General features: G+C 33.0%; 1 protein-coding gene and 2 pseudogenes across 1 annotated transcript; 2 read left to right on the top strand and 1 right to left on the bottom strand.

The window, feature by feature from the left end:
- Positions 1 to 408: 408 nt before the first annotated feature.
- LOC149517702 (uncharacterized) lies at positions 409 to 1112 on the bottom strand. The gene is made up of 3 exons (XM_089765154.1): positions 981 to 1112; positions 801 to 876; positions 409 to 714 (listed from the first exon to the last, which is right to left on the bottom strand). The coding sequence occupies exons 2-3, from the start codon at positions 808 to 810 to the stop codon at positions 413 to 415; spliced, it is 312 nt and encodes a 103-aa protein (XP_089621280.1). The 5' UTR covers positions 811 to 876; positions 981 to 1112; the 3' UTR covers positions 409 to 412.
- A 6058-nt stretch (positions 1113 to 7170) lies between these two features.
- On the top strand, positions 7171 to 9804 carry LOC149517701 (plant UBX domain-containing protein 4-like; annotated as a pseudogene).
- Positions 9805 to 9926: 122 nt separating this feature from the next.
- LOC149517700 (uncharacterized) lies at positions 9927 to 19773 on the top strand (annotated as a pseudogene).
- Positions 19774 to 27474: the final 7701 nt, after the last annotated feature.

The raw sequence follows: 27474 nt of genomic DNA, 5'->3' as shown, positions 1-27474 counted from the left end.
TAAAAATTTCATAGTGGTGCTTCTTTGCTTTTTCTTTTGATTGAGCTGTACGTGCACTTTGACCCTCACTAGATTCAGCAAATGGATTTCCTCTGTATTCTGCCATATTAATAAAAAGTCCACCAGTAGCAGCAAGCCCAAATTCTCCTCCAAGTGGGCTGTAAGGTCGATTGGCATCCATATTATCACCAAAATTCGCACCATCACCATCACCATCTCCATCACCATCATCATCTGGACTTAAACTACCACCATCATCACTCTAACTTGGTGTTGAACTTGAACTTGAATGAGACACATTCTTTTCTTGAGATTGACGTGATCGTTCAACATTCATTTCATTATCAGAATTATCTACAGGCAACCAATCAGAGTTTTGACCATCTAATAGAGGATTTTCTTTCTCTTGCAGTCATTCTGTTAGTGGATCATCATCTTCAAAAATATGGTCAAGGCTAATAGGATTAAAACTATTATTTATTTCATCAATGCTCATTCTTTTTTGATGTCTCATCCTCAACCTCATGTTATAATAGGTATATACAAGTTTCTGGAGTCTTGCAAACTTCAATATGTTTCTTGCTTTGGTGTAAGTATAGCTAAATGTGCTCCAATTACATTCACAATTTGATGCAGATGTTGTTTGACTAAGCACTTTGATTGCTAGTTTTTGTAATTCAGGAACACAAGTGCCATATATCATCCACCACTCAGCTGTATAAAATTATTTAAATTAAATTTCAATGGGCTATACAATTAAATAATATAAATAAATTATAATTATTTAACTTACTATTTACCTGGATTCATTTGCTTTCAAGCTCTTTGTGCTTGTGGACTACCAAATGTTTCATGCTTGTCTCGAAATAATAACAACTACATCGATTGAAAATACAATAATAAATGAATAAATGAAAAACAATTTAATTTTTAATACATAAAACAAATGTTAAAGTTATAAAATGGTATTAAATACTAACCTGATTAATCATTCTGATTTGAGTATCTATCGAAGGTTTTAATCTTTCAATAACTGCTTTTATACCTTCTAATGTTTCCTTAAATACATTTGCAGGATGTTCCACTCCAAATTGAAATTGTGGATTTAGATAGTAACCTAAACATAATTTATAACAATATTATATTAAAGTAATAAAAAATAAATATATAAGCAATTTAAGTATAAAAAATAAACATATTTTTTAAATACCATCTATATTCTTGGTTTACTTACCAACTGAATGCAAGTCAGAGTGCATGAAACTCCATCTGTTGTCAATAATCTTTTCATATTTAGCAGAATAACGACAAGTTTGTTGAATTGCTTGTTTAGCTCTATCCATAGCCTCGTAAATAAAGCCCATTGTTGGTTTTTCATCACCATCCACAAGGTGCAACACTTTTACCAAAGGCTCATAAACTTTTATTATATCACTTGCTTTTTTCCAAAAATCTTTTCCCAAAATGATTTTTTTGACTTCATAAGTAGGTCCTGATTTTTGTTGTCCCCATTTTGAATCTTTAAATTTTTATATATTCATCAATAAATTTTTAGAGTAATATATTTTAAATTAATATTTTAAAACAATAATATTATAAAAAGATGCTAGATTTAAATAATTGTACTAATTACTAAGTACTAACCTTTGAATTGAACATCTCTCTCAAACTTTGCTTTTGCCTCATTATTTCTTCTAATTGTATGAAATGAGTGGCAAATCGGGTAAGAGCAGGATGAAGTATTTGCTTCCCTTGTGTATATTTCTTCATCAAATTAACAGTCCAAATGTGATTGTATATAAAACAAGTCACTTTCTTTGCATCATCCAAAACCTTTGCCACATTTTTTTCTTCCCAATATCTTCAAGGCACAAGTCCAAACAATGAGCTGAACATGCTGTCCAATACAAATGTTTTCTCTTCTCCATTAGTCTTTTTCCTGCGGCCTTAAGTGCTGCCTCGTTATCAGTGACTATTTGAACAATGTATTTTTCTCCAATTTCTTCCACAACTTCATCTAATAATCTGTAGTAAAAGTTTGTATCTCTACTATGAACACTTGAGAAATCTACAGATTTCCAAAAAATAGTCACTTTACTACAGTAAACAAGAAAATTAATGATATGCATTTGATTCAAACTATTGGTCCAACCATCACACATTAAAGTGACACCCAATTCATTCCAATAAGCTTTTAATCCATTAACCCATTCATGAACTTGTTGATACTCAGACTCTAAATACACATCTAAGACCTCATAAGGTGTTGAAAGTCTTACATGTTGGTCAACTTTTGCTGCCACAGAAATCAAATTATGCAACCATGGAGAATTTGCTAATTGAAAAGGAAGTCGATCATATATAAAAAATTTTGATACTGATTCACCCATTTTTCTTCTTAATGTCTTTAGAAATGAATCACTTACTTTTGGTTGTCTTGAACTTTTACTTCTAACCAATTCAGGAATAGCTCCCCTTAATGAAAATTCAGACTCATTTGGAGTTCTTGTTCTTTCTTCAAAATATTCAGCAACTGAACCATGAGAGCTTCGTCCTTCTTCATATATGTTACTCCAACCACTAGTTCTTTGTCTGAATTCTTGTCTTCTATGCCACTCATGTTGTGATTGGATACTATCTCGCACGACTTGTCTAGTAGCAATGTTTTCATTAATAAATCCTTCATAATCATCTTCCCCTCTTAATTGTGATAAAAATTCATTTTTTCTTCTTTTGTTGTCAGCCTTTTTTTATTTGCTTTCTTAAAGGAGTTTCATCATACTTTCTCTTACTATACCTATTAATAATATAGTTTAAAAAAAAAGAGAAAATTAGTTGCACATGCTATGTAATTTTATACTTTTTATGAAGAAATTAATAATAATATTTTCAAAGAAATTAAAAAAACATAACATACCAGTAACGTTGGGGCATGGTGCTACATTGCCAGTTTTATGAGCAATGTGTTCTTTGAAACGTGTTATTCCTCCTTTTACAACTTTACCACAAAGTTTACATGAAACATTTCCTCTTGTATTTGGCACAGGTGTTCCAAAATGCCAACTTATATCATCACTTAGCGCCCTCTACTCCTTTACTCGGGAACTCTTCACGTGATGGCATACTTACTATTTTGTATAAAAACAAAATAAACTTATATTTAGAAATATTAATGTTACATATTACATCATTAAAAATTGATTTTACGCTAAATTTTTTAATTTTTAGTTTTTAATCTTAAGAATATTATTAAATAACTTAATCTTTTAGATGCACTAATTGATATTAATTTTTTTATCACAAATAACTTCAAATAATTATATAATAAATACAATCTTCAATAATTACACAAAAATAATAAGAATTAATCTAATATCAAAAGAACTGACAACAATATAAATATCAAAACAACAAAAAAAATTATTAAATTTCATATACAAAATTATAAATTAATATCTAACACAATCAAAATATAATATTTAATTTTAATTAATTTTTGTCTAACTTATATAAAAAATTTATCAATAATTTTCATCTACAATCTCTATGTATATCATATTAAATTATTAATCTTTTATTTTTTTAATTATAAATCTTTAATCCCTCTAATTAGATTTTATCTATAAAAAATTTCAAAAATTAAAAGTTTTCAAACTTATATTTTAATAAAATTTTCAAACCTATATTTTTTATTTTTTAGTTTTTAATCTTAATAAGAGTAATAGATCATAAAATGCTAAATTTGTTAAGTAACTTAATTTTTTTGATACAATAATTGATATAAAATTTTTTTTATCACAAACAACTTTTAATAATTATATAATAAACACAATATTCAATAATTACACAAAAATAACAAGAATTAATATAATATCAAAAGAATTGACAATAATATAAATATCAAAACAACAAAAAAAATTAAAATTCATATACAAAATTATAAATTAATATATAACACAATCAAAATATAATATTTAATTTTAATTATTTTTCATCTAACTTATACAAAAAATTTTATCAAAATTTTCATTTAAAATATCTATATATTATATTAATTATAAATTTTCAAAACCACTAATTAAATTTTATCTAAAAAATTTTCAAAAATTAATTATAAAATTAAATAAAAAAAATTCAATCCCACCCTCATACACCCTACCACACCCAATCCCTCCCCACCCCCATCAATCCCTCTCCACCTTCCCCCCCAACATCCCACCACACCCAATCCCTCCCCACCTTCCTCCCAACGCCCCACCACACCCAATCCCTCCCCACCTTCCCCCCAACCCCCCACCACACCCAATCATCCCCCACCTTCCCCCCAACCATCCCATCCAATCTCTCCATGTGCCTAATATATCAAATTGTTTAATTCTTTCTAACAACACGAGTCGAGACCCTTCTAGAAACATTCCATTCTTCTGTTCATCTTCTTCGTTTTACATTTTACTTTTCCTGGCTTTCCAGAAAATTTTTTTTTTTCATCTCTTATTTTCTCTCACATCCCTTTATCACTATTACTTGCTGACTTACCTAGTATCTACAGATATCTCGTTCGTCTTTCAAACTCTCACAAGACACAACAGATCGATCATTTTATAGAAATTTTACAAAAAAAAAGGTAATTTAACTTTCTTTTCTTACTTTGTTTGATCTTGAATGTTGATTGAAAACTTGAGGTTGATTTGAATTTGAATGCCGAAAATGCCGTTTGAATTGTTGAAACTTGAAACTCTGTTTTCTAGCTCATTTTAAAATTTCTTTTGATGATAAAGATCTGAGATTGTGAGCTTTATTTTTTGATTTGGCTTTTACTTTTACTTTTGCAGGTTTGTTGTTTTATTTTGCAGGCGTAAAATTTTGTTTTTTAGTTAGAACTATTAGATCCGTAAGTAGAAAAACGGAATAGCGACAATAACGGTCCGTTATTGCCGTTATTGTTCGTTACGTCGTTATTTTACGACCCTTACTCTCCGTTTTTGCTGTGAATGAATTTCTCAACCGTTTTCTATTTATTAACGGTGACGGAAGGCAGCGCTACCATAATTTTGCGGCCGCTATTCCGCTATCAACCCGTTTTTTGAATCCCTGGTCACAAGAACACCCCATTTCAATCACCATCATTAAATGTAATTACTTCAAAGTTTTCATCATTTGAATCATACAATTAAAAGAATTGTTCAATCAACATTTCTATTGCTGTCCTAAGTAGTAATTAAATGTAGGGGTGAATTATATGAAATGTAAATGGTTTGGAATTATATATAAATGGTCCAAGATATCCATATATGCATACATGAAATCATGCAGTGTGATCAGATTCACTGATGCAAGCCAGGTGAGGCTGAGGACAATCTGAGACTGAGGATGCAGGATTTTGGTATTATATGACCATTGGCAGCTGGAAGAGAAAGGGGAAAATTAATTCAAAATCAGGATCAAAAGGGTATACAAATTTTTTCACAAGACAAAGCAAATTCATCTGTTTGCATCAAAACAATATACTAAAGATGTAAAGAAAATCTCATCTCTTAGAAAAAATGATTCACATCTAAGTGCAACAAAAACTTATGCAAAAGCTAGCTATTTGATTTTAGCCTGTGTAACATTTCGATTCAACAATTCAGTACTCCAGTCCAGAGACACCTTGAAGAAACACATAAGATATGACAAAAGCCTTTTGTGTTGTCTTCATTGTGTCACTAACTTAATTTCTAGTATTAAATCCTCATGCTATGAAGCCTTCACATAAAAAAGGAAAACATTAAATTCAAATGTGAAATATGAATTTTGTAGAGTTTTTCTTTTATATCTATGAAGTCTCTGTGTTGCAAGTGTAACAATAGTTTTCGAGCAGGTTTTACTTAATCAGAGGCATGATTTTGGGAAGTAAAAGATTGTGGTCAGTTGTAAGGAAAACACAAAGCAATAAGTACTTTCTGAAAGAACTTGTAATAGAAAAGCAAAGTTCCCCTGCAGTGGCCATTATTATATTATCGGATTCTCAGGTTTGTTAAATTGATGTGAATTTTGTAGTATAAGCATGAAAAAAAAAGTTTATGATTTTAAGCATAAAATAAGAGCAACAGCAGAAAGAACTTGTCGTTTGCACAAAGTTTGTGCTCCATAAAGCATTCTTGTCCACACCACAACGTTCATGAACTTCCATTATCCTCTCCACAGACCTGCAAATCCCACTGCACCTCCAGTCAAATGAACAAGTTTTATAAGACCAGTTGAACAGACAGCTTAAATGTAGTGCAAATGAAACAATACACACAAAACCAGTTTTATCCCAATACCAAAAACTGGCCTCTGATAGGTTCACTGCCCAAACTTAATATTGATTATCAACAGGAACTCTCCACCCTGGATGCTGGAATAGTGACATCTTAGATCAAATTTACGTTTTCAGTCATCAGACTTTTCGTATAAGACATATATTCAGCCAAAACTACATTTTGTAACTAAAACTCTTAATCCCAGAAAAGTTAATGTACACTTGCCAGTTGCCACAATTTTATCCCATATTCATCTTCTCAACCACTTTTCCTTCTTTCAACTTCAGTTTCTGAGCATTTTTCTATTAACATGATTACTTTCAGTTTTCTGGTGAACAGATAAAAAGCGAAAGGTTTTTAGTGCTTTTAAAACTATTATCATCATCATATTACTGCAAAAAGTCTATAGGTGCTCATCATAAAGCTTGGATAATAAATTTATGCAACTGCATCATTTAATCAGGCAAACAAAAAAAAAAGCGAATAAAAACTACAAATTGAGGGCTAAAACAAATGAAACAATAGAAAATGGACACAAGATAGTGGAGGCTGCTATTTAGCATTTTCCAATCTGTGGTTAATTTGAGCCAGAAGAAAAGAAGAAATTAACATTAATATTTTTATTCGTACCAATCCTCTTGGAATATTTTTTTTTAAGTATTCATTATAAAAAATTATTGATTGATTTATTAATTTTATTGATAAAAAGGATGGAAATCAATTTTTAAACCCCACCACCAAAAAATGTTTTATTCCCCTACACTTCAACAGAATCGTATTCAGAGTTTTGGGTCTATATAAACAAATTGCATTGGAAAAGAAAACCAAACCAAGCTAGGCAAGCCTTCTCTCTAATATCACCCGGTCACAAACCTCCAAATCCACAATGCAAGCCACAAAGGATAACAAGGATCAGAAAAACAAATTGGAACAAGTGTTTCGATCTTACTCTAAGCAGGGCAGCATCACCAGGGACCAGCTCAAGGATGCTTTTGAACATCTAGGTGCACTCGCGCCAAACAAGCAAGTTGAAGAGGCCATGGACGTTGCTGATAAAAATAAGGACAATTTGATCGACTGCACCAATGATGAGTTGGATTCCCTTATTGAATATGCTTACAACAAAGGCTTCAGCGGTTCCGTTTAAGGGCTGATGGATCAACTTTCAGCCTAAGTATGGGGGGTGCTTATGACTGATGAAAAATAAATATATATCTTTGGGTTTTTTTCTTTCATGTTTGTAGACACCCCATTTTGTCTGCGATTCTTTGTCAATTAAGACTAATCCAAGCTCAGTTGCAGGGATTTTTATTCATTTTTATTTTAGATTTTTTATTTCATATTTATCATTTTTTTATTATCTGATTATTGTTTTAAAAAAAAAAAAGGAAAGATTGAGATTAAGTTGGATAATGATCAGAAAGCATGATTGGTGGCTAATCTTTAGCATTGGAGGACTAAGTGGAATAGAACTGAAATTCTATAAAAAAAAAAACAGCATGGTTTTATAAAACGGAAAAAAGATGGAGGAGAAAGGGGAATAGGAGAGAAGAAGAATCCGAATAGGAGACGGGAAGAAAAAAAAAAGGGAGAAAAGATAGAAGAAGAATTTGATTAGGAGAGGGAGAGGAATCCGAATAGGAGAAGGAAAGGAGAGAACAAAAAAAAAAAAGGAAAGAGTCATAAAAAGACTCAGATATTCATCTATTCCCTTGGACTCTAGCAGCAACTGAACCCAACGTCACCCTTCTCCATCATTGCCATCACTAGCCTTAGTCCCGTGGGATGCCATTGCTAAATTGAAAACCAGACCTCATATTACACCACCATTTCTACTCAAGCCAAACTCCCACCATTGCTGCTAGAGCCACTATCTCCATTCATAACCATTTCCAGCAGTATCCAAAACTACTTTTCACCGAACCACAATTCCAGATTCGGCAATAGAACCCAAGCAGTCAATAGCTAGCACTCAGCAACGGCGCGACGCCCACAGCTCTCAGCAGGCCAAGGCCGTATCAGTTGTGCAACACAGAAAACAGAAGGAAAAAAAATACTGGTGGAAAGAAAAAAAATAGAGAAGGAGAATCGAATAGGTGAGGGAGAAGCAATAAGAGTACAGAGATTAGGGAGAATCATAGGAAAAAACATAGAAAATAGAATCAGACAAAACCCACGACCTCACGTGACAAGAAACCTGCGAAGCCGTCAAGCAGCCGCACCGGCGGCATAAGCACGCTCTCGGATCTGAACAGGCAGTCTGGACTCGATTTCGATAGCGATTCTGATAGCCCCCAGGAGTATTACACCGGCGGCAAGAAAAGTGGCATGCTTGTTCAAGATCCTGTAAAGAATAATGATGTAGATGAGATTTTCAATCAAGCTAGGCAACTAGGAGCTGTAGAAGGGCCTCTCGAATGTCTTCATTCATCATCAAGTTCAACAAGTTTTACTGGAACCGATAGATTACTCTCAGGGGAAACTGTACCTTTTACACCCCAGCAGCCTGAGGCTGTTATTCACAACATAATTTTCTGGACCAATGGTTTCACTGTAAATGATGGCCCTCTGAGGAGGTTGGATGACCCTGAAAATGCACATTTCTTAGCGAGCATAAAAAGTCTGAGTGTCTTAAAGAGCTTGAACCTGCTGATAGAAGGTCTGCTGTTCATGTCAATCTAATAAAGAGGGACGAGAAATGCCCTGAACCAGAGAAGAAACGACAGGCAGTATTTCAGGGTGTAGGAAGAACTCTTGGTAGCAGCAGTAGTTCAGCAGCTCCTGAACCAACTATCAGTTCCACTCCTCTCAAAACTGGTCCTAACCCTTCTCCTGGATTGGTTGTAGATGAAACTTTACCATCAACCTCAATTCAGCTTATGTTGGCTGATGGCACTCGCATGATAGCCCACTGCAATTTCCACCATACAGTTGATGACATCCGTTCCTTCATCAATGCATCTAGACCGATGAGTGCAACAAATTATCAATTGCAGATAATGGAATTCCCTCCTAAACTTCTAACTGATCCAACCCAAACCAAATATACGAGGCAGGCAGAAGAGGAATATAGCTATTGTTTAGCACTGGTTCCTTTTGATTCCTCCGAATTTGACTTTTACAAGGGTTTAGAGAGCAATGGTGGATTTAGGCAGAAACGTGAGTTAGCAAGTTGTGCTGTTTCTATGCAGGTTTGCCCTACTACTCCTTTATGGCTTTGCAAGTGTTGTCAAAGATGGGCTGCCAATCTTGTACAGGAGTTCTGTCCCTTTTGCGGGATATTGCTACAGAGATCACGGCCAGAATTTCTTCTCTCTGTACTGCCAATGTAATCTTCACCCCAAAATCCGGCATTTGCCCTTTGGACCTTGAGACCTGATCACTTTTCTCAAAAGCGAACCTTATCCCATTGTGGTGGTAAAGAAAGAAGATCTAGCATCTGGCTGTTTGTTGCCCACCACTTTAAGTCGGCATGGCCTAATCTTGGAATGGCTCCTAACTCTCGAAGGATGCATAAAGCTTTATCGCTCTCCCTTTCTGTGCAGAGTGGATAGAGATAAGCTTTTTGATTGTCTTGCAAGTATCAGTTTTGAGGAACCAGACATTCCTCCCGGGAAATTTCTATTGAGCCACTGTGGGCCCATGGTTGTGTTGATGATCCGCCAGACTCTGTTTCAGGAAAGAAAGCTCTTAAAGGGGTCTTGGTATTTTTATTTATTTATTTATTTATTTATTTATTTATTATTATTATTATTATTATTATTATTATTATTATTATTATCTATTGACTATATCTAGAATTATTTAGTACTTTTTTTATTTTATTCCATTTTTATCTTTATCTTTATTTTTATTTTTATTCTTATTTTTTTTTGTCTTCTTAAAATAAATTCAGAAAAATATTTTTGGGAAAAGTTGAAAGTATCAATTTTCTTTAGAAATAAATTTTCAAAAAAAAATTTTTGGGGAAAAGTTGAAAGTATCAATTTTCCTTAGAAATAAATTTTCAAAAAAAGGGTTTTTGAGGAAAAGTTGAAAGTATCAATTTTCCCTACAAAAAAAAATCATTCTTTCCTTCCTTTATATCTTAATTTTGATTTTGTTTTTTTCTTTAACTAATCCGACGACGGAGCCTCTGTAAGTGAAACAGTAGTTTTTCTTGCATACTCCTGAGGTGAGGGAATTTTCTCAATTTTCTGCTAAAAGTATTAGAGTCAATTGAGAATAATTTTCAATAATTAACTACTTGGTAAAATTTTAAAGCTTTTGGATAACACAAATTTAAGCTGGTACCATCTTTTGATAGGCGTTGTGAGGGTGCTATAACCTTCCTCACACGTAACCGAACTCCCGAACCCTGTTCTGGTTAGCAGACCTGAACCTATTCTTCTAGGGACCCTTAAACTTAGGTGTTCCCTAAAAGGACAGATTCCATAGGTGGCCAATCGCACCTAGATAAAAAAAGATTGGTGGCGACTCCCTAAAAGTCAATGTCTAGCGATAGATCCCTGGATCTAGACGTTATAACAGCTTGGCGACTCCACTGGGGACCTTGAGAGTCAGGCCAGCAAATAATTTGCGTTATCCAAAAGCCAAATGAAATTGAAACTTGTTGTATATATGTGTTGTTATTCATTCATGTTTTAGTTACCTTGTTAATTATGTCATTCATATGCATGTGCATAACATGAGCTCTATACCCGAGCTCCATCCCTCTAGGAGGGAGTAAAGTACCTATTGCTTTCGTGAGGTCTAATGCCTCCGCAGTGGCTAGCGAAATACTCCCACTCAAATTGAACCTTTTCCGCTTGTAGCCTGTAATGGGTGAGGATTAGGGTGCCTTACTAGTCTGTAATGGACAGGGATGTAAGGAGCAATTTGAGGACCTTTAGACTCTAACCTTAAAATCGCATGTAGTGAACTTTAAGAGTGCCTACACCTAGGATAGAGCTCTTTCTACCCAATGATAGATATACCCTAAAATTAGGACACAAAAAGGGTGTTTATCTAATCATTTTGATTGCTTAACTTTGTGTATTATTTTTATCATATGTAACATTATGCATCACTTACGTTTCATCCATGGAACTAACTATGTTGTTTGTCTGATTGTATGCATCTGTATTCTTTTCATGATCATATTTCAACACAATCATTTGCATTCATTTCATACTAGATTTCATTCCAAAAATGTACATTTCATTTGTGTATCAAAGTATCATACAAAAGGCACAGCATAACATTTCTAATCATAAGTATGGTACTCAAGGTCCGAGGATAGCTCCATCTAGCGAAAACCCTGCTCATTCACACAACACAAGATCCAGAGCAAGGTAAATGGAAGAAGAAAGTTCTCATAGATTTGAAAAGCTAGAAAAAGCTCAGGAGAAGATTGAAAGTGAACTAAGCAAGATTCTGGAGGCCCTCAATAATATGAATAAAGGAAAATGAGTTGAAGGAAGTACAAGCCAGCAAGAAGTGGCTGACCTTTTGTACCCTCCAGATTTTGGCCCACCTCAAGCCCAGTCTGCCCAAGAGGTTCCACCACAACATTTTGCATATCCAACATATCCTGGAATGCCATCAGCTTTCAACCCAGGGCAGTATAATAGCTATATAAATCCTGTCTTCATTGAAAAGGCAACAGAACCAATTCCTGATCTAGAAGAGAAGGAGAAGAAAAAGATAAGGGTGGAAGCTGAGAAAAGCTCTAAAATTAGCATGCTAGAGCAAAGGCTACGGGCTGTGGAAGGATTTAGCTGTTATGGGTCAGTTGATGCTGCTGGGCTCTACCCAGTTCCTGATGTGGTTATCCCCCATAAGTTTAAAGTACCGAAGTTTGAAAAATATGACGGTACAAAGTGCCCCAAAACCCACATCACCATGTATTGTAGAAAGATGGCAGCTCATGCACATGATGAAAAACTCTTGATGCATGTCTTTCAGGATAGCCTTACTGGTTCTGCTGCCAGGTGGTATGTTCAGTTGGATAGGACTCACATTCGCTCTTGGAGTGATATGGCTCATGACTTCATCAGTCAATATCGACACATCATCGATTTGGCCTATGATCGTTTATCTTTACAAAATCTAGAGAAAAAGTCAAATGAGTCTTTTAAAGAGTGTGCCCAGAGGTGGAGGGATATTGCTTCTCAAGTACAACCTCCTTTAACTGAGAAAGAAACTACAGTGTTATTTGTCAGTACTTTGAAGCCTCCCTATTATGAAAAGATGATAGAGAATGCAACAAAGAATTTTGCTAACATGGTAATCTCTGGAGAAATTATTGAAAGTGCCATAAAAAATGGCAAGTTGAGAGGAGGAGAAACCAAGAAAACATCAGAAAAGAAAAAAACTGAAGCTTAAGCTGTGAGCTTTGATAGACAACAATTCGGGGGTTATCAACCCTATCCATCCCAAGGTTACTCTCCATACTATCCTGCTGTGAATAATACCTCATCTTACCCATACCAGCTAGCCCCACAACTATCTTATTCATCCACTTACCGTCTTAACATTCAAGCTCCTGTAAGAACCCAAATTCGTCTTACTAACCCAGCAAGTGGCTCACGAGAACAACGGACTACTCGAAAAAAACCTGTATTTGATCCAATCCCTATGACTTATACAGAGTTATATCGAGAACTCTATAATAGCCATTTGATTGCCCCCAGCCTGTGGAACCACTTAAACCACCCTATCCAAAGTGATATGATCCTACAGCCCGTTGTGACTACCATTATGAAATTACTGGCCATTCTACTGAAAATTGCACTGCTTTAAAGTATAAGGTGCAACGGTTGATCAATGATGGAATGGTAAGTTTTGATCAAGGAAAAGCAACAGCACCTAATGTTAGTGTACTGAGCGAAAGTCAAGAACAGAAAAGATCCGGAGATTCACAATGAATTGAGGGGCAAGATGTCAATAGAGATTCTTCACCTGATCGCATAGGGGGACAATTTTAAAAATGGAGATAAGACTGGTTGAAGGTTTCTTCTGTCATTTTAGGATTTTTTTTCAAACAATGTTAAATTTTTTTTTGCAATATGACTTCACTTGTTATCATTTTAATAAAGGCATGTCAATGCATTTCATTACATTTTTCTCTTTCACTTGATCATTACTCCATGCTTTGTTACCTTTCATAACTTTATACTCCCTTTCTTATGATGAATATTTAGACAATGATAACAATAATTCTAGGATTTAATTTTGAGAACTCATCCACGTCAATATGAGGAGATGATTTGAGCAAAAAGTAAGCTGTTACTGAAAGTGAAATAGATATGTCTTGAAGGTGTGTAATCTTTTATACAAGTTCATGAGCTTTGTTCAATAGATGATGTTCAAGAAAGGTATTCACAATTGAGATGAAAAATGGCCATCTTTCTTTTACCATTTGAAAAATCATTTATTGTTACCCCTTTGAGCTTATCATTTTTTTGAAGAACCCCAACCAAGGATCACCCTCTACATTGGAGGGTAAATTTTGAAAAAAAAAAAAAAAACACCACAAAAGGTCTCAAAAATGGAAAGAGAAAGAAAAGCAAAAAAAAAAAAATAAAAGCCACACATGACTTGGGGCAAAGTAATGAGAATCTTTTGTGTGAGGAAAAAAAAATAGTGAAACGATGTGGGGGCAAAATGCCAAGTTGTATCAAATGATCCTTTGGTTTTGAACCTTTTTAATACATGTCTTGAGCCTATTATATCTTTTTTTTTATGACCCTTCACCTTGGCCTACATTACAACCTTGAAAAGTCCATTTGGATCAAATGTGAATACTTAACTTGAATGATCATAGGTTGAGCAAAGACATGCTCATGATGAAGCAATGGAATCATGCTACATGAAAGATATCAACAATGGATGAAAAATGAGAAAAGAGAAAAAAGAAAAAGAAAAAAAGAAAAAAAAAGGGAAAAAATGAGAAAATGAAAAAATGAAAAAAGAGATCCAAATTGAAAACCTGAAAGGGTGATTTTGGTACCAAAAAAAAAAGATCTAGGTCAAATGGCTCACATGAATGAAAGATCAAAGACATCTGAAGATCCCTCAAAGACTGGGGCAGAGTTCGCCAAGCTCAAGATGACTTCAACAGTAAATGGAATGAGTTTTTGAAAAAGAATCCTAGATTAATGTTGAAAATTGTCTGAATATTCATCATTTGGACATACCATTCACCTCAATGACATCCAATTTATTTCCTTTCCCATTTATTTTCTACCAAAATAGATCTCCATTGATTATCTTTACCATAATTCACCTTCTGTTCTCTTATTGTTTCACCCCTAGAATGAATTGAGAAAATGCTTGATTGCATTATATTTGTCAAGAATTGAAATGATAATGAATGAATGAATATGTGTTTAAAAGAATCTTACATTCATTTGAAAAGAAATCTAAGATGATGAAGAAATGGTAGAAACCTAAAAGAGATGATTTAGAAGGATGTATGATGTGTCTAACTAGAGAATATGATGGGGCAAATCTTGAAAAGTGATATAACCAAGTGATGAGTACAAGGATGAATTGGTCGAATGGTGGGAACAATCAGTGGACAGAGTTTGTTTTGAAATGGCTGATGCTGAGACAAGGACCCAGTGATGGTGGATGAAATTTGTTTTGAAATTTGCTAGTGCTGAAAAATTCATTGAATGATGGTCAAGGGATGATCGATTGATGAAGCTTATTCCAAAGTATTGAGAAATTGAACAAGGAAAGAATGTGAGTGGAAAGGACGATTGAGAGCTACACTGGTTCGATCTTAGAAGAGCAGTGCAATTGGATCCTTGAGGAATCAAAGGGCTTGACACCCAAGAAAGAAAAAAAGAGCTTGAGAAACTTGAGTACCATACATTGAACAGGAATTAATTGGCCAACATTTGCATAGCGTGCATTGAAAATCATACACATTGCATAGCATACACTACTTTCAGAAAAGTATAGTGTATAAATTCAAGAAGCAGGGGTGTTTCAACATCTCATATGGAGAAGACAAATACGAAGATATTTTGCAAGATGGAAAAGAAACATGTTAGGTAAGTTCCTAATCTTTGAAATAGGATGTCTTTTGGTATCAGAGTTGATTTATAAGACCTTTGGGCATGATCTCCTGAAATTCCCTCAAACACAACTTTCAACTCCTTCGAACATGATTGTCTAGGAGTATTTACCTTTTCAAGTTCGTTGCCTCTGTTTAGAGGAGCAATTTACTTTCCAAGTTCGTTACCTCTGTTTAGAGGAGCAATTTACTTTTCAAAGTCGTGGTGCCTCTGTTTAGAGGAGCAATTTACTTTTCAAAGTCGTGGTGCCTCTGTTTAGACGAATAATTTACTTTTTCAAAGTCGTGGTGCCTCTGTTTAGAGGAGCAATTTACTTTTCCAAAGTCGTGGTGCCTCTGTTTAGAGGAGCAATTTACTTTTTCAAAGTCGTGGTGCCTCTGTTTAGAGGAGTAATTTACTTTCTAAAAGTGGTGGTGCCTCTGTTTAGAGGAGCAATTTACTTTCCAAAGTCGTTGAGCCTCTGTTTAGAGAAGCTTTGAAAAAAAAATAAAAAAATAAAAAATAAAAAAAATAAAAAAACAAAAAAAGTTACCTCTATTTAGAGGAGCTTTGTTTATGTTTCTCAAAGTCATTGAGCCTCTGCTTAGAGGAACTTTGATCAAATTTAAAAAATATATATAAAAAAAATAAGAGAAAATAAAAAAAAAAGTTGCCTATATTTAGAGGAGCTTTGTTTATGTTTTTCAAAATCATTGAACTTCTGTTTAGAGGAGCTTTGATCAAGATTTTTTTTTATTAAAGAAAAAAAAGAAATGAAAAAAAAAGGGGCAAAAAAAAAATTTAGTTGAGTCTTGAATGGGTGTCTACGTCTTTGCACAATTTCTGTTTCACAAAAAATGTGCAAAGAGGGGCAGCTGTAGACACCCCATTTTGTCCGGGATTCTTTGTCAATTAAGACTAATCCAAGCTCAGTTGCAGGGATTTTTATTCATTTTTATTTTAGATTTTTTATTTCATATTTATCATTTTTTTATTATCTGATTATTATTTTAAACAAAAAAAAGGAAAGATTGAGATTAAGTTGGATAATGATCAGAAAGCATGATTGGTGGCTAATCTTTAGCATTGGAGGACTAAGTGGAATAGAACTGAAATTCTATAAAAAAAAAAAATAGCATGGTTTTATAAAACAGAAAAAAGATGGAGGAGAAAGGGGAATAGGAGAGAAGAAGAATCCGAATAGGAGACGGGAAGAAAAAAAAAGGGAGAAAAGATAGAAGAAGAATTTGATTAGGAGAGGGAGAGGAATCCGGATAGGAGAAGGAAAGGAGAGAACAAAAAAAAAAGGAAAGAGTCATAAAAAGACTCTGATATTCATCTATTCCCTTAGACTCTAGCAGTAACTGAACCCAACGTCACCCTTCTCCATCATTGCCATCACTAGCCTTAGTCCCGAGGGATGCCATTGCTAAATTGAAAACCAGACCTCATATTACACCACCATTTCTACTCAAGCCAAACTCTCACCATTGCTGCCAGAGCCACTATCTCTATTCATAACCATTTCCAGCAGTATCCAAAACTACTTTTCACCGAACCACAATTCCAGATTCGGTAATAGAACCCAAGCAGTCAATAGCTAGCACTCAGCAACGGCGTGACGCCCACAGCTCTCAGCAGGCCAAGGCCGTATCAGTTGCGCAACACAAAAAATAGAAAGAAAAAGAATACTGGTGGAAAGAAAAAAAAATAGAGAAAGAGAATCGAATAGGTGAGGGAGAAGCAATAAGAGTACAGAGATTAGGAAGAATCATAGGAAAAAACATAGAAAACAGAATCAGACAAAACCCACGACCTCACGTGACAAGAAACCTGCGAAGCCGTCAAGCAGCCGCACCGGCGGCATAAGCACGCTCTCGGATCTGAACAGGCGGTCTGGACTCGATTTTGACAGCGATTTCGATAGCCCCAAGGAGTATTACACCGGCGGCGAGAAAAGTGGCATGCTTGTTCAAGATCCTGTAAAGAATAATGATGTATATGAGATTTTCAATCAAGCTAGGCAACTAGGAGCTGTAGAAGGGCCTCTCGAACGTCTTCATTCATTATCAAGTTCAACAAGTTTTACTGGAACCGATAGATTACTCTTAGGGGAAACTGTACCTTCTGTACCCCAACAGCCTGAGGCTGTTATTCACAACATAATTTTCTGGACCAATGGTTTCACTGTAAATGATGGCCCTCTGAGGAGGTTGGATGACCCTGAAAATGCACATTTCTTAGCGAGAATAAAAAGTCTGAGTGTCCTAAATAGCTTGAACCTGCTGATAAAAGGTCTGCTGTTCATGTCAATCTAATAAAGAGGGACGAGAAATGCCCTGAACCAGAGAAGAAGCGACAGGCAGCATTTCAGGGTGTAGGAAGAACTCTTAGTAGTAGCAGTAGTTCGGCAGCTCCTGAACCAACTATCAGTTCCACTCCTCTCAACACTGGTCCTAACCTTTCTCCTGGATTGGTTGTAGATGAAACTTTACCATCAACCTCAATTCAACTTATGTTGGCTGATGGCACTCGCATGATAGCCCACTGCAATTTCCACCATATAGTTGATGACATCCGTTCCTTCATCAATGCATCTAGACTGATGAGTGCAACAAATTATCAATTGCAGATAATGGAATTCCCTCCTAAACTTCTAACGGATCCAACCCAAACCAAATATACGAGGCAGGCAGAAGAGGAATATAGCTATTGTTCAGCACTGGTTCCTTTTGATTCCTCCGAATTTGACTTTTACAAGGGTTTAGAGAGCAATGGTAGATTTAGGCAGAAACGTGAGTTAGCAAGTTGTGCTATTTCTATGCAGGTTTGCCCTACTACTCCTTTATGGCTTTGCAAATGTTGTCAAAGATGGGCTGCCAATCTTGTACAGGAGTTCTGTCCCTTTTGCGGGATATTGCTACAGAGATCACGGCCAGAATTTCTTCTCTCTGTACTGCCAATGTAATCTTCACCCCAGAATCCGGTATTTGCCCTTTGGACCTTGAGACCTGATCACTTTTCTCAAAAGCGAACCTTATCCCATTGTGGTGGTAAAGAAAGAAGATCTAGCATCTGGCTATTTGTTGCCCACCACTTTAAATCGGCATGGCCTAATCTTGGAATGGCTCCTAACTCTGGAAAGATGCATAAAGCTTTATCGCTCTCCCTTTCTGTGCAGAGTGGATAGAGATAAGCTTTTTGATTATCTTGCAAGTATCAGTTTTGAGGAACCAGACATTCCTCCCGGGAAATTTCTATTGAGCCACTGTGGGCCCATGGTTGTGTTGATGATCCGCCAGACTCTGTTTCAGGAAAAGAAGCTCTTGAAGGGGTCTTGGTATTTTTATTTATTTATTTATTTATTTATTTATTATTATTATTATTATTATTATTATTATTATTATTATTATTATCTATTGACTATATCTAGAATTATTTAGTACTTTTTTTATTTTATTCCATTTTTATCTTTTTCTTTATTTTTATTTTTATTCTTATTTGTTTTTTGTCTTCTTAAAATAAATTCAGAAAAATATTTTTGGAAAAAGTTGAAAGTATCAATTTTCCTTAAAAATAAATTTTCAAAAAAAAGGGTTTTTGAGGAAAAGTTGAAAGTATCAATTTTCCTTAGAAATAAATTTTCAAAAAAATATTTTTGGGGAAAAGTTGAAAGTATCAATTTTCCTTAGAAATAAATTTTCAAAAAAAGGTTTTTTGAGGAAAAGTTGAAAGTATCAATTTTCCTTGAAAATCAAAATTTCAAAAAAAATATTTTTGGGGAAAAGTTGAAAGTATCAATTTTTCCTACAAAAAAAAATCATTCTTTCCTTCCTTTCTATCTTAATTTTGATTTTGTTTTTTTCTTTAACTAATCCGACGACGGAGCCTCTGTAAGTGAAACAGTAGTTTTTCTGGTATACTCCTGAGGTGAGGAAATTTTTTCAATTTTCTGCTAAAAGTATTAGAGTCAATTGAAAATTATTTTCAATAATTAACTACTTGGTAAAATTTTAAAGCTTTTGGATAACACAAATTTAAGCTGGTACCATCTTTTGATGGGCGTTGTGAGGGTGCTATAACCTTCCTCACACGTAACCAAACTCCCGAACCCTGTTCTGGTTAGCAGACCTGAACCTATTCTTCTAGGGACCCTTAAACTTAGGTGTTCCCTAAAAGGACAGATTCCATAGGTGGCCAATCGCACCTAGATTAAAAAAGATTGGTGGCGACTCCCTAAAAGTCAATGTCTAGCGATAGATCCCTGGATCTAGACGTTATGACAATGTTTTCTCAAAAACATGATAAAATTAAAATAAAATAAAACCCCCTGTTTTATGCAAATCTGTGTGTAATTTTGCATGCTTACAAGTTATATTGTGTGTATCAAATACCATGAACATGTTGATCGCACTATCATAAATTATACACCAATATTTTAATTACCTAAAAATATGAAAAAAGGTTTGAGGAAACTTGAAAGCAAACATATTTGGGAGGAAAGCAGATAATGTATGTATGAATCTAACTTAAACGCTTAATTCTTTTTATATTTACACACACGCAAATGTGTTTGCACTCGCATATGTAAGTATAGAAGAAAATGATTTTGATAAAATTGAAGATGTTTGACAAAAAAATGGATGTACCGATGCTAGTCTCATATTTAAATTTGTCAAATTTTGAACTTTGATAGTTAAAATTAAAATTTTAATATTATATCAACTGCTCACACTACTGTTACAATCTTGATAATAAAATTCAAAAACTCCACTATTACAAGTGAATGTGATAATTTTTATAATATAAATGTATAGGCATACTTACATAAGTTTTAAGAACCATAAATTATGGTTAGATAGATTTTAGGCTTGATTAGGAACATAATTAATGAGCCATTAGGCTCAACCCAGCCCCGAAGAAATCCAACAACGCTAAATTCAAAATGTCAAGAATTGAAAATTTAAGGCTTATCAATTTTTTGGCACTTGTTTTAAACCCTAGCAGTTGAGTAAGAAAGTAATTAATTTCCAATGATCTCTATAATAGGCTACTAGCATGTTCTAATTCAGATTAAAATTAAGAGATGGGGTTTAAATAATTTTCTTTACCATTTTCTTGAATACTAGAAATGAGCTCACAACGTAGGTTTAACTATTTTATTAATTAAAATAATTCATAGTTTATTTTTTATTATTATTTTGATATAAATTTTAATAAAATTAAATTAAAAATAATTTTTATGTTATTTTTTAAAAAATATATCTAATTAAAAAAAGTAAATGATAAAAAAAACTAAATTGAGGTGTCATGTGGATATTTCAATTAGTCTTTTTTTCTTAGTAAATTTATCTAATAAAAGAATAAAAACAAAAAAAACAAAAAAAAAGAGAAAAACAAAAAAAAGAGCTCAATAAGGGTGCGACATAGACACTCCTATTGACTTTAAAATATTAATTTATTAAATTAAAATATCAAATAATAATTTTATTAATATAATACATGTGTATAAATATAAAACCAAATTAACAATAAAATATATACTTTTTCATATACCAGGAGATGATTTAGGACAAAGCATCCTAAATCCACATCTTACCTTTCCTTCTTTACCTAAAAAACCAACATGATTCGATTTGATATCGATTTTTAACAAAAACACCCATATCAAATCGAGATATATCAAAACCCATTTGATGCTAATTGTTTTGTTATTTTTATCAACCATATCATTTTATTATAAAATTTATCTAATTAACATATAAAATTATAAAAGAAAAAAACAAGTAAGGATGCCTTATGAACACCTTCATTGACATTATTTTCTCAAAAAAAATTTTAATTAAGAAACTTTATTGTGAATACCTCGATTGACTTTTATCTTAAAAAATTTATTTACTGATTTCTATTTATTACAATATTATCTAATTAAAAAATAGATGAAAGGTGAAAAATGAAATAGGATGCCACATGGGCACATTCGTTGGCTTTTCTTTCGTTTAAACAACTGATCTAATAAAAAATAAGGGGAGAAAAAAACTAAAAAAAGTAAAAGTAAAAAAATCAAAACCAAAACAAAGGAAAAAAAAGTTATCATGCGAAATTAGCAATGGTGAACTATTCTTGTACATTTTTTATTAACTTTTTTTTTAAATAAAAATTTATAAAAAATGAAAGGTTGAAAGAAAATAACTATGGATGCCTTGTAGAAACTTCCATCAATATCATTTTTTACAAAATTATCTAATTTAAAAATAAAAAAAAGTATAAAAATATATATTTGTAGACACCCTATTTAGTTCGGGCCTCAAACTAAGCTTAATTGTCCAATTTCCTACATTTTTTTATTTCTTATTTGTCTTATTTATTTATTTATCTTTTTTATTTTTTAGTCTTTTATTTATCTAGTTTTAAATTTTTATCATAAAATAAAATTTGTGGAGTAATTTGAGCATTAATCAAGGATGATCCCGATAATTAAGACTAAAACATGATCTTTTCAAAAGTAAAAGAAGGTTGAAAAAGAAGCACATCAAGAAATCAAAGTCAAATTTAATTTGAAAAAATTTGGGGGATTGTGAAAATCAAGAAAAATCGAGACAATTTCAAAAATTACTTAAATAAATTTTAAAGAGAATCAAGAAAAAAAATCAATTTAGAGCATAATCAAATTTGCAATCCTTTTCATTCAATTCAAATCTCTAAAATTCCTAGCAAAAAGCCCTATATAAACACCAATCAATTACACACACATACACACACACACAAAAAAAGGGGAAAAAAAAAAAGGGAAACCCAATAAGAAATGGATGAGTAGTAATCTATACCCAAGCTCTTTGGTTAGAATTGGTAGCAGAGCTTTTTGGTTCAAATTGGTGATTATCTGTCACTACAAATCAAAGGATACTTCCATCTAGGCGTGTCTCCATCCATTAAGGTAATTTCCACATTTTGTTTATTTATATTTTTATTCATTTATTTCACTTTTTTTATGTATGTTTAAAATAAAATTTAAAGATTGTGAGTTTTAAATTATGAATTTTTTATTTTATGGGTTTATAAATTTTAAATTATGAATTTTACCAAACTATTGAAGCATTTCATAATATAATTTTTTTACTAATAAATTTTCAATCCTACTAAACTATTAGAGGATTTAAATCTTGAATTAAGTCTTACTAAACTATTGGAGGATTTAATGAATTTTTTAAATAAAATAAAATAACATGAATTCTACACTCAAGTTCTATCCCTTAGAAGGCAGTAAAGTACCTATTCCTTCATGAGATTTCATGTCTCGACATAGGCTAGCGAAACACTCCCACTTGAATTGAACCATTTTCGCTTGTAACTTATAATAGATGAGGATTAAGGTGTCTTACCAATCTGTGATAGACAATGATATGAAGAACAATTTGAGAACCCGTAGAATCAATCCTAAACCACATATAGTGTGTTGTAATACCCATAGGTAGATCCATGTCCTTTCTTTTTTGTAGAAATACTCCAAATTAGGTCACATATCTTTTAAGTTATGCATTAACTTGTTTTATTTTTTTTCTTTCTTTAAATTGGTTGCTAACTTTGTTATAGTTTGTTACTTTCTTTTGCTTGAATCATGTTAGCATTAATAAGTTTGCATTTATTTATTTCTTTGTTTGTCTATTTGCATTCATTTCACGCATCTCACTTATTCATAAATCATCATCATCATTCATTCATCATGTCATTGCATAATGGAAATCTTTTAATCTTTTGGGACAACAATTCAGAAGAGATAGGAGATCTGTTAAAAGCATAGATCTAAGCTTTGAAACTCAACCAAAGGAATTTGGACATGACCTACAAGAAATAAAAATGCAACTTACCAAGCTAGTGAAAAGGGTGAAAAATCTTGAAGTGGCTCATTCTCGAGAATTCTTATTAGCTCCAATTTATGTGTGCATTAAGCAACCATCTTATCAAGATCAAAAAGCCTTTTAGAATATTGATGCCAATTCAAGTCATGTCAATGCATCCAATGGCCCAAGAAAAGACCAAGTCAGAAAAGAAGCAGAAGAGATAAGGCCTTCTAACCTTGCATCGATTTTACAAATTGGCTTATACTTAAATCTCCAACTGGTTATTCCTAAACAATCTCTTTTGGCATCCCAAACAAGGCCTATTCTTGTTCAACCTCCACAGATTATCCAATATTCATATACTTTCCCAGTTATGAATTATGTTTTTCAAAACCTTAGTGCTTAGCAACCGAGCTTCCCACTAATGAACTTTTGGGCATATACACCTAATTTTACTCCAAACTCTGCACCTGTGAGTAAAAAAACTATTCAACTCAAAAAATCATTGAGTGAAAAAAAAAGAGAGAGTCATCATTGATCCAATTCTTGTGACTTACATTAAATTATTCCTGCTACTCCTCAAAAATTATCTAATCACACCAATTCCTTTAAAGCCACTAAAACCACCTTATCCTAAATAGTTTGAGGCTGAAGCTCAATGTGATTATCACTTTGGGAATATGGGCCATTCAATAAAAAATTGCATTACTTTCAAACATAAGGTGCAAAGTTTAATCAAAGATGATGCATTGAGTTTTAAGGATAAAAGAAAGCCCAAGATTGTTAAAAGGGTATTGCCTAGTCATAGTGGCTGAAGAACTTGTCCATGGCAGTACCAAAATCTTAGAGCTAGAGAATAGGATCAGGTAATAGATTTTAGGATTTTTCCTAGGAATGATTTTGGATGTTTTTGTCAAAATAATTTTTAATTAGAGATTTTTTTTTCTTCTCTTTCTTATTATAATGCTTGCCTCCATTCATTCATATATACATTTCTTTTCTTGCATAAATTCGCAATAGACATTATCCTAATTCCTAATTGTGGTAATAAGGTTTAAGAGCCCGATCGTCAAAGTAATCTCCTTGTCACTTATGAAGCCAAAACAACATAGCCGAATTGAGACAAATGAGAGTAGATTTGGCTCAAATAACAAAAATGCTAAAAAATTTGAATAGAGAGAAAAATGTGGAAGAAGCCCACATACAAGCATCATAAAGGGTACAATCACAACAAGTGCCACCTTTAGGGGGCATACTCTTGTTTTGGAATACTTTCAATAGCTTCACCAATTCCAATCCTTGATGATTCTAAAAAGCTAGTAAAACTAAAAAAAAAGTTTATTGAAGCAATAAAAGATTCATGTGCTAAAAAAAAAATGGATCTCGTATAAGAGAGGCTTCGAGCTATAAAAAATATAGATTTTTATAGATCTATGTATGCATTGAAGCTTTACTTGGTGTCAGCTGGGATTGTTCCACCAAAGTTCAAGGTCTCAAAATTTGAGAAAATAATGGTATTAAATGCTCGATGACCCATGCCACTATATACTATAAAAAAATGATTGCTTATAACTATGATGATAAATTTTTTATTCATGTATTCTAAGATAGTCTTACAGGATCTACTACTAAATGGTATGCTTAGTTGGATAGAACTTAAATAACTTCGTGGAAAGAATAGGCTAAAGCATTCATAACTCTATACAAGTACATTGTAGAGTTAGTCCCAGATCAATTGTCTCTATAAAGTATGGAGAAGAAAGATGTTAAGAGTTTCAAAGAATATGCTAAAAGGTGGAAAAGTGCTGCTGCCCAAGTTCAACTTTCTTTAATAGAAAAAAAAACTACAATCTTGTTTGTCAACACTTTAAAAGCTCTACACTATAAAAGAATGATTGGAAACGCAACAAAAAATTTTACTGACATGGTCATATCAAGGGAGATAATAAAGAATGCCATAAAAAGTGAAAAACTTCAAGAAGATAATACACATGGCGTAAAGGATATGTGTGTACCAAGAATGAAAAGAAAAGATGTTCATGCCGTGATGTATAAAGGGAAATAGGTTGGAAGCTTTACCCCACACTTGATGTACTAACCTTACCACCCTACCATAAATAACCTTTCTCATAATCCTTATTTTTCCCAACTAACCCAACAATCAACTCCTCACATAAGTCATTATCTCCAATCTGCTACTTAACCATTGAATGGCCAAAGAAGATCAAGAAACAATCTAGAGAAAATTTCAATTCTAATTTTCACTCTTTTGTTTTTGCTGATAAAATACTAGTACCTCGCCTCAATACTTTTGAAAGCAACTTCAAATCCATTAGCCAAGAGTTATGATATAAATGGTAAATATGATTATCACATGGGGGTAATTGCGCACTCGACTAAAAAATGCAAACAATTGTAAGAAAAGTTTAAAAGCCTTATCCATAGTGGCACCTTGACCCTAGAGCTTTTTGAGCAATGAAAAGTTATTTTATAATAGGTTGATTATTCTTTGTATATTGATTTCTTGGGCATGAAGTCATTGGTTTCTTATGAGTTTTGATTGTTTAGGTTCTTACAAATGCATGTGAAAAAATATTTCAAGAAATTTGGTGATTATTATTAGGAATAAGTATCTTAAGCTATTTCCCTAAACATTTAATTGTTTTCATTTAGAAGATTAAAAACCTTGAGAATTTCTAAGGATTAAAGTTTCAAAACTTCACCTTATTTGACCATGATGAACCTTAAAATTTATTGATCTTAATTTGGGCTATGAATAATGAGATAGTCAATTAATTTGTAAAATCTTTTAAGGCACTCTCTTAAGCGTTTTTGTTTTTTAGTGTTTTAATAAATGTCAAGCTTATTTCAAACACGTCACCACCTAAATTTCTTGAGCCATATTTTTTTTAATATTTTAGCTTGTGCTACATTCATCTTTTTTTTTTTTTTGAATCCTTTACCAAGTGATCATTTGGCAAAAGCCAAATTTACTTTATGTCCCAAATAACCCTTTTGATCTTTTGATTGATGAACATTTAGATGGTTTTGTTATCAAAATGCATGAGTTGCCAAAAAAAAAAAAAGTTGATTGTGAAATCATGCATGTGGGGTATTCAAATGAACTTAAAATTAATCAGAAAATAAGTTGTCTCTTGAGAATTGCTTTTCAAAAGGTATCCATACTTGAAATGAAAAATGACTATCTTTCAAATTTCTTTCACAAAGGAAGAAAATATCCATTTGCTACCCTTTTTTAGCCTATTGATTATTCTTTCTGAATGAACCTTAACCAAGGATCACCCTTCAAATTTGAGGGGCAAGTTCAAGAAAAAAGGATCTCATCGAGATGGCATCTAATCTTGCATTGAGGGTTAGAAAATAATGCCTTATGTTAAGAATCAAGCTTGAAATAAGAAAAGTTTCAAAAATTTTGAGCTCATGCAAAAGAAAAAAAAAGAAAAGAAAAAAAAAAAAGAGAAAAGCTAAAAGGCATGCTTAAAAAAAAGGAAAGATGTTTATGGAAAAGAAATGATCTTTGGTTCGATCACCTGTAAATACATTTTTTAGGTCTATTTATGCTTTCTTTCAAAACCCTAAACCCTAGCCCACCTTACCTCCTTTAAAAAGTCCATTTTGATTAAGTATGGATATCTAAATTGAGGAGTTTTTCTTTAGAAAATCACCTTCACTTTTTGATGAATTTTGAATGCTCAAATGCATGATGGAATATCAAAAAAGAAAAAAGAAAAAAATGAAGCTCTAGGATAAAAACCCAAAAAGATAGCTTAGAGCAAAATTAAAACTCTGAAAGCAACTCATGACTTTTCATGTAGCACTAAGGAGACTTTTCTTTAAAGGCCCAAAAAGATTGATCTCACTATGAAGATTGCCTCTAAAATTTAAGCCTTTTTCCTTTGTCAAACTTGAAATTTTGAGCCTAACATAGTTGGTCTTGACATTTATTAAAATACCACATAACAAGAATTGAAAGTAGTGTAAAAATTATTGCACTTTGAAAGACTATTTTCAATTGTGAGCCTAGATGACAAGATGTTCATGTTCTCATTTAGTGGCCAAATTCTTTTGGTAATTAAGATCGTTCTTGATGTGCCAAACCATTGCATCCTTTTGGAAGACCAAAATTATGGTTCATTGTCCTTATTCTAAGCAATAATCACCAGTTTTTAAAAGATTTGATCATGTACGAAAAAAAATTGTCTGGGGTAATTTCCATTGCTATTCTTGGGAAGTTTTGAGAAATATTCAAAATATGGTGGATATTATAAGAGACCTTTCTGA

Source organism: Durio zibethinus, chromosome 8 (assembly GCF_047325235.1).
Source record: "Durio zibethinus cultivar Kanyao isolate XHJ-2024 chromosome 8, ASM4732523v1, whole genome shotgun sequence".
In the NCBI taxonomy this organism is placed as follows: Eukaryota; Viridiplantae; Streptophyta; class Magnoliopsida; order Malvales; family Malvaceae; genus Durio; species Durio zibethinus.
This window is presented reverse-complemented; position numbering and strand designations above follow the sequence as displayed.